We start from the raw sequence: 15,841 nt of genomic DNA, 5'->3' as shown, positions 1-15,841 counted from the left end.
CTCCCCGAACACTGACTCCACTGCATTGGAGAGATCTCTCACCTTTTTCATAGGTGAATTTCTCCCACAGCAAAGCACTTTGTGAAAACAAGTATTCCACTGTGAGAGGGACCTACAATCTATTAAAAAAGTTACATTATTTTACAATATATATTTTCCCAGACTTAAATCTCAGAACATTGTGATTTCAGGACAAGATGCTTATTAACCACTCAGAATATGGATTCTTAATGTAAATGCTGCCACAATCACATCTGAACTTGAGGTAGAGGATGCTGATACAATAAATAAAAATTAATACTTAGTTCTCATAGGGCCTGATCCACAGTTCTCAAAGTATTTAAAAAAGGAGTGTAATTATCATTTCCATTTTATACTTGGGAAAATGGAGATACAGGGAAGTGAAGTGATTTGCCCCAGGTCACAAAGAAGATGAGCAGCAGGTCTGAGACTAAGGGCAGGTCTTCACTACCGGGGGGGGGGGGGGGAGGGAGGTCGATTTAAGATACGCAAATTCAGCTACGAATTCGACCTATCGGAGCCGACTTACCCCGCTGTGAGGATGGCGGCAAAATCAACCTCCGCGGCTCCCAGTCGACGGCGCTTACTCCCACCTCCGCTGGTGGAGTAAGAGCGTCGATTCGGGGATCGATTGTCGCGTCCCGACAATTCGATCCCCGAGAGATCGATTTCTACCCGCCGATTCAGGCGGGTAGTGTAGACCTAGCCTAGAACCCAGATCTCCTGACTCACACTCCAGCATCTTATTCATTGGACTGTGCTGCCATACAAGACCTGATTTCATTTTCCGGAAACTATTAGCTACAAATTCCAGTACAGGAATGAACTAATACAGATTTTTTTTAAATTACATAATTGTTGTCAAGCCCCTAGCAACTGTCACACTGATGAATGCTTTAAAGCCAAAATACTTCAAACTGTCTTGCAGATGAGAAAGACAATTCTGCAATACAATTTCAGTTTGTTGGTTTTTGTTAGTTTTTTTTTTAAATATAATGTAAGGTTATCTTTAACTATGTGATTTTTTTTTAATGTTCTCAAATCCAATTTGCAAGGAATTGTTTGAAACGTATATGCTGCAGCCAGTCAGACAATAACAGTTCTGCAATTATCAGCACCTGCATTACGATTCAATGGGTTTAAATTACTAAGGGGCCGTGGCAGATACCCTACTGGCAACAATTAGCATAAAAAATGTTCTACAGTTTAAAGCTGTGGGTGGGAATTACAAAAGGTTAACAGACTAAATATAAAAATCTTTTTGAATATAAAATCAATGTGCTTTGTTACTAAAATCTGGGTACTGTAATTTAACCAAAATAGGGTTTAGAGTATCTGGCAATCTTCCATATGCATGAGATAGGCTTTTCTTCGGAGCAAAATGCAGAGCAGCCAATCTGAAAGTTTTTTTAAAAAAAGGAAACAAAACCTAAACAACTAAAGTGTTTCATATCAATAAAAGATTCCAACATGCTATTGTATAATGAATATGAAGACAGATACTGAATCTGATTAGATAAAGGTATCCACAATCTTTTCACTGGACATTCAAAGAGAGGAGTATTGTAGTGGTCATAGCATTAAAAGCTAGACATTTCTGAATTCAGCTCAGTTCTAATATTAAACTAACTTCTTCTGGGACCTTCCATCAAGTCACAATAGGACAAATTCTCAAAAGTGTCCTCTAATTCTGCGTGCCTACATTTAAACATTCAAGGCCTTGTTTAACAGTGCTGAACAACTACAGCTCTCAATGACTTGAACAGGAATTATGTACAGAAGGATAGATGGTAATTGAGAAGTTAAATTCTGATTATTAAAATGACTGAAGCAGAAAGAAGTTTTAATTTCCGAAAACAGCCATAGTGGGACAGACATACCAGATGGCCATTCTCAGGGACAGAGTATCTCACATGAGGCCCCGCCTCTTGGTCCAGTCCAGAATTATGGCAATGTTATAATTTGGTTTGACAGGACACAGGGTGGTAGATGGTCCTGCAGGAACTTTGATCCTAGATTAGCGAGGACTTTGTCTTTCAAAATTGAATAATTTCAACTGTCATTGACTAACATGCTCCTTCATGTGTCTCCCATGGTGTTTGTCAGATGCTGGTGTATACCATTCTTCATCTCACCCATATTAGAAGATAATTTCAAGATCTTGTGTTGTATTCACAATTCTTCTTGCTACAGAAAACTGGATGGACTCCCATCAGAGATTCACTGATCATTCATTGGTCTAAGGGATCACAATTGGAGTAAACTGAAGAGCTTCATCCCTGACTCCCCCAACAATCACAGCACTTAGCATCTATAGTGCTAAGTGCCTGCTATCTCAGGGAACAAGAGACCAGGAAAGAGAAGTGAGCACAAGTCCATCACTATAAGGCAGAGTGCAGGGCATTATCTCTAGGCTAACTCAAACCTTTCCAAAGTATTTCAGGAAAGTATGTATCATTATAAATTCTAATTCACCACACACATATTATATGTTGTTTTCAGGACAGAAATATTAGAAAAAGTATCTTATGTATAAAAGTAGCAGTATAAGTGAAAGTGGAGAAGAAATTTGTATAGCAAGAGTCTAATTCCAAAGTGATGCCTCATTAAACTGAGTTAATGGGGATGTGCTTGAGAAACACCAAGACCCCTTTTATCACAATTAGTGCCACATCTCTGGCACTCCCTGTTAATCTAATAGAATCAGCATGTTCAGGACTAGCCCAGGGTTTTTAATTGCAAAATCGGCAAACACATTAATCATCACTTTATAGCCCTGTTGTTGTGGTGCAGAAATGAGATTACAGAAATGTATCAGAGGTCACAGACGGGAACTCTCACAAGCTTATTTAGACTTTTAGTCAAACAGAGAAAAGAAATATAGATACATCACAGGTTACTATAAGATGCTCCTTCCTCTTCCCGCTCCACCTCCCCCCTTAATCCTTTTATACACATGTGGGCCCAGGTCACTGACTTCTATATGCTTTCCAGATATAAACCTGTACAAGCAGGATTTCCCTTCCCCTTTGGACAGATGGCTTGCCTGCCACAAAGATTTCCCAACATTATAGTGTACTTATTTTTAACAAATGTTAAGACTGAGCAAACCACAGATGGAGAGTGACCTCATAACCTCAGAAATCTTAAGGGGAGAGTGGAATCAAAAATGAATGCAAAAAAGTGTTAACCCTCTGAATTCAAGAACTGCCATTTACCATTTTTTCACTAGCAGTAATTTCTGGTTAGCAGGCCAAATCTTGGTTACATTTAAGTCAATGAACATTTTGCTAATGTCTGAACTGGAACCAGGGTTGGCCCGAAATCAGAATAACCCTTTGTGACCAGAGGTCAGGCTATCGTCATGCATTGAACCTTAAGCTCTCATGGCTGTGCAGCATGTTTCTATTCAACCATTGCATCTACAGGCTGATAAGACATTTTTCATAGACTCAAAGGCTATAGGCCAGTTATGTTCTGCTTAGCACAGAGAGGTGGAAACCACACCTCTCTGCACTACAGAGGACCTTGGTCCTGGAAAGGAGATTAATCTTGAACAAGGGCAGGTAGTGTTTCTATTCTCTACCTGATACATTTTGTGCCTTAGCAGCTCTGTGAACACTGGAGGAAGTGGGGGGGCTGAATCTGACGCCACCTATGTAAAGTGAATGACTAATCCCTGAATTTAAATGCCACTCAACTCTTTCAGGAACAGAAATAGAGCAAGTAGTGCATATACTACAGCACGGGTCGGCAACCTTTCAGAAGTGGTGTGCCGAGTCTTCATTTATTCACTCTAATTTAAGGTTTCATGTGACAGTAATACATTTTAATGTTTTTAGAAGGTCTCTTTCTATAAGTCTATAATATATAACTAAAGTATTGTTGTATGTAAAGTAAATAAGGTTTTTAAAATGTTTAAGAAGCTTCATTTAAAATTAAATTAAAATGCAAAGCCCCCCGGACTTGTGGTCAGGACCCAGGCAATGTGAGTGCCACTGAAAATCAGCTCGCATGCCGCCTTCGGCACACATGCCATAGGTTGCCTACCCCTGTACTACAATAACATAATCCTTTTTGTGCTATGTTTTCTTGGCTGTGTGTCTGTCTAACAAAAGAATGGTGACATACTATCTATACTGGGACAGAACAAAATTATCTTGCTTGAAAAAATACAGTTGCATTTTATAATTGCCATTTAAATATTTTTAAAAATCGCAACTCAGCCCACGAACACAACACACAAGGTGCCTTTGAAACACTTTGGGAGCTACAATTTTGGGCTCTGATTGTATCAAGTCCTTATTCAGTGGCTCCCTTGAAGAAATGCTACGCTGAAATCTCACTTGCTAAAGTGAGGGTTTAGAGCATGTTGGCTTTGTTTTGTTGATCTTTCCCAGTCAGCAGGCAGGATTTTGTCAATTGAGTTTCTCATCTTTGGAATGGATTCCCGTTGGCCATCTGCTATAGTATGAGTCTGGGGGGCATTAGACTGAGACTCATTTATTTCATTTAGTGCTTTTATTCTGGGTCAGGTCTTTCTCTCCCCCAAGAGCTAAGATACCAATTCTCGATAAAGAATAGAGATGGTAGTTTCTATTTTATTTCTGCCTCCTACCATGAATAATACATGTAATTTATGTGTTTTAATTTTTGCAATGAAAACATCTAGCTGCTAGGATGATCGGTACTGTAGCAAATAATAAAGTAAATAAAATCCAATATGAAAAGCATTCTGATGTGTACATAACACAGCAGTAACATTTTAAAAAGAGAAGCAATAGGGCCTAGTAGAAATAACACTGGTCTGGGACTCAGGATACATAATTTATACTCCTGCCATTTGCCTTCTGGGTGACCATGGGCAAGCACTTTACCTCACAATGCCTCATTTTCCACATATGTATAATGGAGACAATGATATTTACCTCACTTGTAAAGTGCATTATTATTATAAAACAATTTGAATTTACAATTCCTTTTATTCATAACTTCCTTCAGGCATGTAAATATTTTCCTCTTGCAGATTATTTTTAATCTGCAAACATAGTTTTACCTGTGCACTAAATGGACTCAAAGTTAACATGATAATTTTTCTCTCCGCATTCCTCCAACAAAGCTTCTAATACCAATACTTCTTTACGTTCACATAAAACTGTGGGAATAAGAGCACTGGTCTGGGAATAGTGTTTATAATATTTTGTTCCAGCTGCTGCAGAGGCAGTTGAGGGAGCATTCAACGTGCCCTTTGCGAGTCCCATAAAAATAAGCCTTTTATCATTATTTCTGAGTGGCAGATTTTTTAAAAAGTATAGAAACTTAGAATGCAGAAGATTTTCTCCACCTATTGTAATATTAAGATAGGTCAATTCTGGGGCTTATAAACCTTGACAGTGTAATTTTAAGCAATATTAAAAGAAATTACAGTGGGAAAGGCAAATGCCTGTATTGCTATTATCAGTGTTACTGAAAAATCTCATGAGATTAACAATGAAATATTACAATAGCCACACGTTGCTCAAATGAGTATAACAGAGATATCTTGAGATATTACACAATATCTCATGAGGGTTACTGTACCGGCTGTGTAATTACACTCTGTTCCTTGTTCCTACGATTCACTCCAGGGTGGTAAATGTATATCTCAATATTCCTACAGCTCATTTACACAAGATCTGAAAAATTTGGCTCCTAGGCCACCTGGGTTCAGGTGCAAGATAGTGAAAAACAAATGGGAAGATCAAAGATTCTTGGGAAGGTGCCACACACAAAAATAATATTCATAACTATGTGGATTTCAAACAGTTCCTCATTGCCACAACCCTAATAAAGTTCTTTAAACAACTTTCAAGAAGTAAGGAATGTACAGAGAATAAGATTATTGAAGGCATTATGTATATTAGTTTCTCATCCTGTTGCTATAGTAAATCTTAGGTTTTGATATCTGCATCTTTTATTTACAAGAAAGAAGAGTCCAAAGCATAAAGCTTCCAATTGACAGAGTGGAAAGAAAAATCTCTGGAGAAGACAGATAGTGACGATCTCTAAATCCAGTAAAGCTCAAAGAACTAGTGAGCTTTCCTGGAGTACAGAATCCCAAAAGACAGAACCTTTAGGAAGCCTCAGTGACTATGGGAAAACTCTATACAGGGCTACATCTTGCTTGCTTTACACATGCAGAATGAAATTCTGACCCTACTTAAGTCAATGGGAGTTTTACTATTGACTTTAATGGTTCCAAAATTTCACCCACACATTTTATTTCACTGGAAGTGTTATGAGACAGATGGGATTTGGTCCACAGCATTCACAAGAGAAAGGATGATTAAAATAAAGGGCTGATATAGAAAAAAACAGAATTTTTCCACACAAAATGTATCAGATTCTACAGTGATGGAACCATACAAGAACCTAGATAGACAGAAGTATGATCAAAATGGCAGTGGACACTGGTTGGCCAATGTAGGTGGCAAATGTTGGTTGAATGATTTAGTTCAGGTAAAAGCAAAGCTATAAATAAAAGCAACAAATGGGAGAGAAGTTAAAAATATCTCTGTAGGATGTAGAATTCTGAGCTTCTTCAGAGGAAGAGACATGTAAGTACCAGCTTTCAAATAATCTAACTTCTTAGGAATTCTTTATTCATCATGGCCCAGGGGAAATAGAGGGTGGAGCTGAAAACCTTTGCAGCAGAACGTTTGTCTGTAGTGGAAATGAATATCATGTCTTCAAAGAAACATTTGATGATCCTGAGGCAACCTACATTGATGATGTCAAGAGTTTTAGCACTGAGGACTTCAATGGAGGAGTGGGAAGCATTGATGGGGAGAAGTGGACTTTGATGTTAGCTCTGAGGATCTGGCAGCAGGCATTAAAGAAAGCAGATTAAGAGCCTGATCATACTAATACAGAAGTCAAAGGTAAAACTCCTATGGACTTCAAATCTGAGCAGAATCAGACCCTCAATGGTAATTTTAAAGTAGCAGATTCAGATCAATCTATTTTAAAGTAAAAAAATCTTCAAAGCAGAATGAAAAGGCTCCTGATTATTCTTTTTATACCAGTGTTTATACTAGTGTCTGTCTGGTCAGCTGTCTAGACAGATGAGTCCCTATAGTGATTAGAGACGAGACACTCAAACAAGGTCTATTTAAAACAAAAGAAAACACAACACTTCTCTGCTATTTTTTCTAATAATGTTCAAGGAATGAAAAAAGTATAGTCTCCTAATCTGGTTAGCAAAATTACAACTTGTTAAAAATCAACCTTAACATCAGTGAGAGAGAGAATATGTGTTTATTTTGCTACATGTTTTTCAACCACAACACTACAGAATGCATGTGACCTCATGTATTTTCTTTTAAGATGTACTCTTTCTTGGAGATACTAATGGTGAGTCAGTTGTTATAGTAACTACTTTTTTATTGAATATCACGCAGAAAGTATCTATGTGCCATCAGATGCTTGTGTTGCAGTAAATTACGCGTCTTCTGTCAAAACATTCTCAGAACATATTTCTTTAGTAAATGTTCAGTCCACCTTTTTCTGGTTTACTTTTTCAGTTTAGAAATTACTATACGGTAAAGGGAACTCCTTGGTCACATCCACTCCCTTCACCCCTAAACCCAACACACTGACGTGTCAAAAACTTCTACAAGTCAAACACAGTATTGACAATTAGAAGGTCAAGATGAAAGTATATTATGCTTCCCAGTTACTTCCTTAGTAGACAAACACATTCTTTACTGAACTATCATTGGTGAAACTCTTTTGGTACTATAAAAACTGCTACAAACAATGTATTTTGAATATAGATATATAGAATATCATATTTTACAGATTTAATAGTGAGATCTACTCTTCTTGGACCCAATTCCTCAAAGTTTATGCACATGGTTAAGTATTTTGCTGGACCAGGGTCTTAGACACTCTGTGATGAAAGGAAAAGTAGCTTGTTGTATTTGGATTTTGTTAATAAAAATAACATGGATTGGCAAGAACTCCAATTGTTTGAATTCCCAGCTATATCGTTTGTTGGTTTTGTATTCTGCGTATGAGGTAACTTATTTTAGCAGCATGTGGGCTTTCTTCTGTCTCCCTATTTAAAAAGATGGAGTAATAAGCGATGGCTCAGTAGTTGATTTCTATGCCTTTTGTTTCCTATTTAAGCTCAATATATCATCATTTGAAGTGACACTCTGATGAAATGAGAAGAGAATCCAAGAGTGTTATAAAACAAAAACAAACAAACAAACAAAAATAACCAAAATAACCCTCTGCTTCTTGTGACTCAGCAGATTGAGGGCTAGGATTGCACATTTAATGGGGTTAGTATGGTACAACTTTAACAACAGGCCTGAATTAGAGGATGGAATAATTAAAACTGAACACTAGTGGCACAAAAACAGTGAGAAAGAGAACCTTAACTTTTAAAAGCGCCAATCTTCTAAACAATCAATCACAGATACGTTTGGGTTGGCCTGAATATGAAAGCTCCATGCATTCCTAGTCCTGCTTTCAATTGAAAGCTTGTTGCTCAGTCTTATAAATTCCCCAAAATGTAAGACATATAACACAATAAATAGTTCTTCGCTCCACAAATGAGAGAAATATTGTAGCTGATGCAGCAGAAAATGTGATGCTATAAACCAAATTTAAATCAGAGGGATTAAGAGAAGCTGGACAACCAGCAAAATCATGTTGCTGTTATAAATGCTTAGAAATCTCTTTTATATTGCACTTTGAAGTCTTGTAAAAACATCAAGAACGTAAGAGGAATATTCTCCCTTAACATGCATGCGTCACTTCCATTAGCGTTACATAAACTGAAATAAACAAACTAGTATTGCTGCTCTGATTCCATTTGGTAATTTGTCTAGTGCTATTTTAAACAGCCATTATTAACTTTTCAAAAGGAGCCTTGGAAAATTATTCATATTTCAACATAAAACTGTTGCTGCTATGACTGATGTTATAAGAAGAAAACAAAACTAAAAACCAAAAAGACTCATTTTTACAAAACTAATTTACTTCTCTAACATCAGGAAACAGCTAGAAATGAATTGGTAAATCTGAGATGTGTATAACTATATAGTTACTAAGGAGACTCTCCAAAGGAATTACATCTAATCCATCTTTGCTAAGTTTGGATCTCATTACCTTTTTGAAATATGGAAAAACATCCATATTTGAAATAAAGGGGTACATATGTGTTACTACTATACAACAGAACCTTTCCGAATTCTATTTCACTGACAGTTCATCAATAGTGGATAGAACTGCATGAATTTTCATTATTGCATTATTACAACCATACTCCAGACTGTGGTGCATGAAAGCCTCAAGGACCTCATAATTTACTCATCAACAGAAGTAATTCTTGAGGCATTTTGAGAGCTAGACAGCATTTCTCTCAAAACCAGAGATGAAACCTGCTGAGAAGAATGAGAGCATAATCAATAAAAAATGGCCAGGAAAAAAAATCGCCATGGCGGAAAGTTGCAAACCTAATAGTCAAATGAACCTTTAGGAAGCAATAATTCAAAACGTAAAAGATGTGCTTTGGCCCCACTTCTTATTACATTTTTAATACTTGTCCATACAACAATGTTGTATATTATGTCTTATTTATTTTGGGTGAAATTCACGGATAGCACTAAGCTCTCTGCACTAGGTAAGCCCCACATAGGGCTGCATAGGGAAATGCAGGTGAAGCCCCCTACACACAAAGCGAAGAGTCTTCACATCATCATCATCCCCACAAAGACTAGCACAAAAGCCATAATGACGCAGGATAAAGAAGAGGCCATTGGTTTGCATTTTGATGGATCCAGTGGCTCTCAATATCTATGCAACTAGCATGGCAGAGCTGCAGGTGCTACTCCAATCCACAGCAGCTATGGGAAAGGTCAGGCTTTATGCTGGTGTAGTAAGCCCCACTAAAAGAGGACATGATAAAAGGTGTACCAAATAATGATGATAGAATGTGATCTTCTATTTAACTTCTTGTGTCTTAAGACAGGAACAAAAAGACATTCACTGAAAATGAAGGGGGGGGGGCAAATTCAAAACCAACAAAAGGAAATACTTTTTCACAAAATGTGTAATTAGACTGTGGACCTGACTGCCACAATACATCATGGAGGCCAAGACTGTATCAGGATTTTAGAAAAGGAATTAGACATTTAGGGTATGTCTGTACTGCAGTTAAAACCCCGCAGCTCGCCCATAGCAGCTGACTCAGGCTCGTGGGGCTCAGGCCAAGGGGCTGTTCAATTTCAGCGTAGACATTCAGGATTGGGCTGGAGCCCGAACATCTACATCGTAATGAAAACAGTCCTTTAAGATCAAGCCCTGCGAGCCCAAGTCAGCTGACAAGGGCCAGCCTCGTGTGTTTAACTGCAGTGTAGGCATACCCTTATATGGCTAACAAGAATAACCCTCTGCCCCCCAGGCAAACGAAAACAACAAACCCACCAAGATTTTTGGAAGGGATGAACCCCCTCATATTTAAGGGCATAAAGCACCCACTATAGGGGGTAGAAGGAACCGTCCTTGGAGTCAGGTTATCGCTCGAACAGCTGGTGCAGTCCACTTTTGGAGACTGGAGACAGGACTGGACACTGGTCTGATCCAGTCTGGCAATTCCTATGTGCCATTGTAATGAGTGGAACTCTATGCTAGCAGTGCTAATTAGAAATAGCTACCGTCAGGGCAGGCCTTGGGAATGTATTAATTATTATTAATAATAATTATTATTTATTATTACACACCTCTATGCACCCATCTCTGCAGTATGTGGATCTTGTCTTGGGTGAATTCCACTTTATGCTTCCCAGTCCACTGTCCTCTTCCCCACTTTTTTTAATAAACAAAGGGTCCGGCATTGCAGCATTTTTGCACTAAATTTATTATTAATTAATAAACAAATGCTGATCTGACTTTTCTCTTTCTCCGTTGTCTTTCACTCCATTTTTTATGTACCTTTTATACTATTTATGTTGGTGTCTCTTCTCTGGATCATTTCTCCCATACTTATTTTTCTATATTGTACAATAATTGTTCCATGTCCTGCCATCACACTCTTCTTCTGTTGTGTATACTGCCCTTCAATCTCACCCATTGTCCTGCCCTCCTTTCTTTTCTCTTCTTTTCAATCTCTTCCCTCCTCTTCCTACTCTCTCCCCACATTCTCACCCCATCACTGACTCTCTTCCCCTAGTACCTCTCTCTTCTTTCCTGTCTGTCACACTCCCAACCCACTCACAAATTGGTGAAATTACACCAGGGCAAAATTGTCCCATTGTTTGCGTCTGCTTCTGCACACTCACGCAGATACTATTGCATAGGGTCACATCCAGTACGTGTTCTTCCGAACCAGAAGAATTAAAAATTCATTTTTCTTTTAAATGAAAGCCAAGATTCTGCAAATCCTGATGGGATCACCCAAAACATGCCCCTATTTATGCTCAATCCATCTTCTGCCCAAATGTGATCCTCCAATTATGTTAAAGAGGAATAGAAAAGTGAATTGTTAATTATGGGTAGGCAGTAGGTAGAAGGATTATACATTCATTAGACACAGTGAATGAAACGGTTAGCTAAGGGAAAAGTCAAAAGTTCCTGGCCCAAGCTAATGTCGCCATTGCTCCAGATGGCATGTCTGCATAGGAGAATTCTGGGTAAAAGGGAGTGTGCCGTGCTCTGGAGATCCTCGCTGGGGTGATGGACATACAAAGGGACCATTACAAACTGGCACAATTAAAGCAGCCCTTGGGCTGTTCCAATTTGAGCTGTGGCCCCAGAGCAGTCCCAGGATGAGGAGGTTAGGGTGGAAAGGTGGTTTAGAGTCACATTTGTCTCTCCCATGCCAGGCATGATAAGCTCTGCTTCAGTGAAGCTGAGCATTTAGCCCTCTCTCTAAAGAAACTGAAATCAGCTGAACTAGGTGCAAGACTTCCATCCATTCTAGCTGAAAAGAAAAGTGATGTGTGTTTTGTTGAGAGTGACTAAGGAGTTAAAAAATACAATACTGTTACTATTCACACTTACAAGGATGGCCAGGAATCAGTCATCTACCTGACCCTCCCTTTGTGGTAGCCAACAGCCTGGATTATGCTTGTACCAGGAAAGGTGTTAGTTACAAATATTGTAGTAGGGATTTCAACTCCAGCCTCTCTCTGCTTCCATGTCCCATGAAAGGGAAAATAATATTTTTACCTATGACCTGAAAATTCACTAATCAAATGCCCTGGATTGAGCCAGCAAGAGTGAGACACATTTGTTTAATAACCCTAATCTTGTGGTGATAACTTAACATTGGTTCATGTGGTAAATAAGGATTCTTCTTCATTATCAATATTTACTTTGGTGAGTTAAAAAACAAATGACAAATGAAAAAAAAAATTGCACAAACTGGTGATTTTTGAAAACCACAGTGTCACACAAGCTGGGGCTATCAAAATAAATCTCTAAGATAGATGGTGTTTGTTTTGTTTTTTCAACTAACTCGTAACTACCACCAGCTTTGTTACTCCACTGACCATATTAAGATGCAAATCATGTATTTACAATGTATCAAGTTATATGGGAGGATTTAATATTACTGTTCACAATAAACTGCCGTGATTAAACTTTGATTCAACTCCCAAGCCTCAGCATTAGGCTCCCATGAATAATTCCAAGAATAATAGGGTGTAAAGCAATACCAGCATGTTTATAAAGAAAGTGTTAGTTCAATCGTTACTCCCTGTCCTGTAGGAAAATGGAATAACAATCTAAGTATTGAATATATATATATATAGAATGAACATGCAACTACAACTTACTGTGCTATAATTCCTTCAAGGGGTAATGAGATGAACAAGAGGACATTAGGGCATTAGCATAGGACTTGGAGTTCGAGTCCCTGATCCATCACAGATTTCCTGTGTGACCATGGGCAAGTCACGTAGCCTCTCTGTGCCTCAGTGCCCCATCCATACAATGGAAATAATAGCACTGCCTACCTCACAGGGGTATTGCGAGGATAAATACCGTAAAGACTGAGAAGCACTCAGACACTATGGTAATGGGTTCCATTTAAATACCTTAAATAGAAGTCTTACACCCCAAGAATCAAACATGATTTCACCAGTAGACTAATTCAAATTACTGTCCTGTAATTCCACATTTTCCTATTTTAATTTTATTTATTTCATAGACCTAATATTTAAAAACAAGCAACTTTTCCTCTCCCTGTTCTGTGCACTCCCATCCCGCCTAAATTCTGATGAAATGGTTCCCCTTGAAATGCATCCCTTGTGGTGGTATGTAAAGTGCCATCCACAAGAACGAGAGACTTTTCTTCTAATTGAATGAACTGTATGATTCATACATGCATTCATAGATGGGAGGACACAGCAGTGAACTATTTGTGAAGCTTTTTACATGTGATAACTCATTTATTAACACAAGAGTCTGATGAATTAAATGGTCAGGAAAGATTAAGGGAAATCTGACCACCAGAGTTGCTAACTGGTGATTTTATCATGAGTCTCAAGATATTTTATGTTTTTCTTAAAGCCGTGCCTCCTAAAACTGGGTGATTATGTGAAAATCTCATTTTTCACTTTCTAAAAAGGAGAACATTCTAGTCCTTATAATTACAAAGTAAAGCTTGAAGATGTAGACCCTAATTTCTCAAACCCAGCAGGCAAATAGAAAGAACCCAAATTTACTATTTTTTAAATCTCATGACTTTTGACAACATGGGATTGAGAATACTGGACTGTGTTTCCATAGCCTCAAAATAAGATCACAGGTTAAAGCTTGTTGGCCATTTCCCAAAAATTCATACACCAGATATTGCAAGCAACAAGGATAAAACTGAGAGGGGAAAAAATTAAACATATATTTCCACTTAAAAGGTGTTTATCTTAAACTGATTTCAGTTAATTAAAAATATCTTAAAGGGGCTAGAGGCTTTAGGATCCAGCACCTCCATTCTTACTGAATCTGGCACTTTCACTTTACTCAAGACACCGCATCTGCTGCATTTGAAGTCACAGAATGAAAGTTGTTACTAGAGATGGGCTGAACCAGCAACAATGCCTCTGAATGCTGGCGATGGGAGAGAGGGTCAAAATTCTGGATTCACATTTACATTTCATGGTTTAGGCCCATCTTTCATTCTACCACAGTGAGTGAACTTAGATTGTCTAAGTGATTGTTGCAGCTCTTTTATCTAATTCATTGTGAACCAATGTGTTTTGACTGAGCAAAATAACTGAAGTAGAAGCTTTGCAGAAGAGGTTGTTTTTTATAAAATAGAAATTAAATATTTCTATGAAATTTATTCCATTTATTATAAGAAAGTCAGTGGAAATCACTTCTGCTGTTAAAATGCTTTGAGAGCCACCTATTTGCATTACAAAAGCCATCTTCTATTTTTTTGAGTTGTTTTACTGCTGTGTAAAGATACTTTTTGTTTCTCAGTTAACTAAAAAGCTGAGCAGTTGACTAATCCATTATCTCTACTCACCATCCTCGTTGCTAGGGGCATCTCCCGTTCCAAACTGGGTGTCTGATCTGGATTCTGGCTCTATATCTCCCTTAGGGATTGGTAAATCAGCCAGTGCAAATCCAGATTTGCCAGATATAGGGACAGCAGCTTTCAGTTCCCAGCTTCCGGACACAGCATCCATCAAAGGATAGCTAATACACTCAAATCCACTGTGAAAGAAAATAGGGTTGACATTTTATTTTGTTTGTGCTGATAGGTTTTAAGATTTTAATAAAATAAACCAGATATAATATGGAACTTATCATCAGGGTAAAATATCCAGTGAATGAAAGTTACAGCTGTGTGTATATATATATTGTGATATATACAACATAACATACAGTACTGAGAAACTAGCTGATGTCCCATAATGTAAGTCTATCTGATTTTGTCAGCAAACAGTGTAGCCCTAAACCTTTGTACACCAAGTTTATTTGGGTTACTTATCTCATGTCTGTCAGGTCCTGGTGAACTGGTACACAAAGTCACAATGATGACCTGTCCTGATAATCATCATAAAATGATTAAAACTGAGCAGCTTGAAAGAGAATTTTTACTGTGGATTACATTTCATGTGGTAGAGTGCACCTGAGACTAAGGATTTTTAAGTGTTTAGCTAGATAAAAGATTTTGAGTAATATTTTCACCTATGGTCAGCCATTACCCTTGAGGGAGAAAAGAGAAATATGTTACTCTACAAAATATGTTGAGCAATATGTTGGCTGGGATTTTCAAGGGAGTTACGGGTTCAAACCACTTCAAATTTCAATGGGAACTGGGTGCAAAACTCACTTAGGCTCTGAAAATCTCAGACATGAACCCTGATTTAGGATCCTAAATATGCAGGCTGATTTTCAAAAGTGCTGAACGCTTAGTAGACCAAAAGACCATTTTAAAAACTGACTATGGAGAAACAAACTACCCAGTGATCAGAACACAAGCTTGGTTTAAAACAAAACTGTCACAAAGGGTAAAATTTTCACCATTGTCTAAGTGATTTAGGAGGAGTCACTTACAATGGAATTAAGGGTTTGTCTACATAGGAAAGTTTTACCAGTTATATCAGTAGAATTACGTAAGTTAAAATAAGGTGTGACTCTAAACCAATATAGTTATACTGGTATAACTTTCAGCCTATTAAAATTCAAACCTTAGGTTAAATGGGCATAACTTTCCCATGTAGAAAACATTTTAGGCTCCTAAGTGCCTAATTTATTTCTGAAAATGGGGCTTAGGCTTAACACTTACTCAATATCTTTTTTCTACCTCACCAGTAAT

The 15,841-nt window shown here is 37.8% G+C and overlaps 1 protein-coding gene across 5 annotated transcripts in view; it reads right to left on the bottom strand.

Moving 5' to 3' along the window:
• MORN1 (MORN repeat containing 1) overlaps positions 1-15,841 on the bottom strand; it is a 144,207-nt gene that overhangs the window by 94,674 nt on the left and 33,692 nt on the right. For all 5 annotated transcript variants that reach the window (XM_034753711.1, XM_034753712.1, XM_034753713.1 and 2 more), the window contains one exon: positions 14,543-14,733. In XM_034753711.1, the coding sequence (XP_034609602.1) occupies positions 14,543-14,733 (191 nt within the window). The remainder of the gene's footprint in view (positions 1-14,542; positions 14,734-15,841) is intronic.

This window comes from Trachemys scripta, chromosome 19, assembly GCF_013100865.1.
Source record: "Trachemys scripta elegans isolate TJP31775 chromosome 19, CAS_Tse_1.0, whole genome shotgun sequence".
Classification (NCBI taxonomy): Eukaryota; Metazoa; Chordata; order Testudines; family Emydidae; genus Trachemys; species Trachemys scripta.
This window is presented reverse-complemented; position numbering and strand designations above follow the sequence as displayed.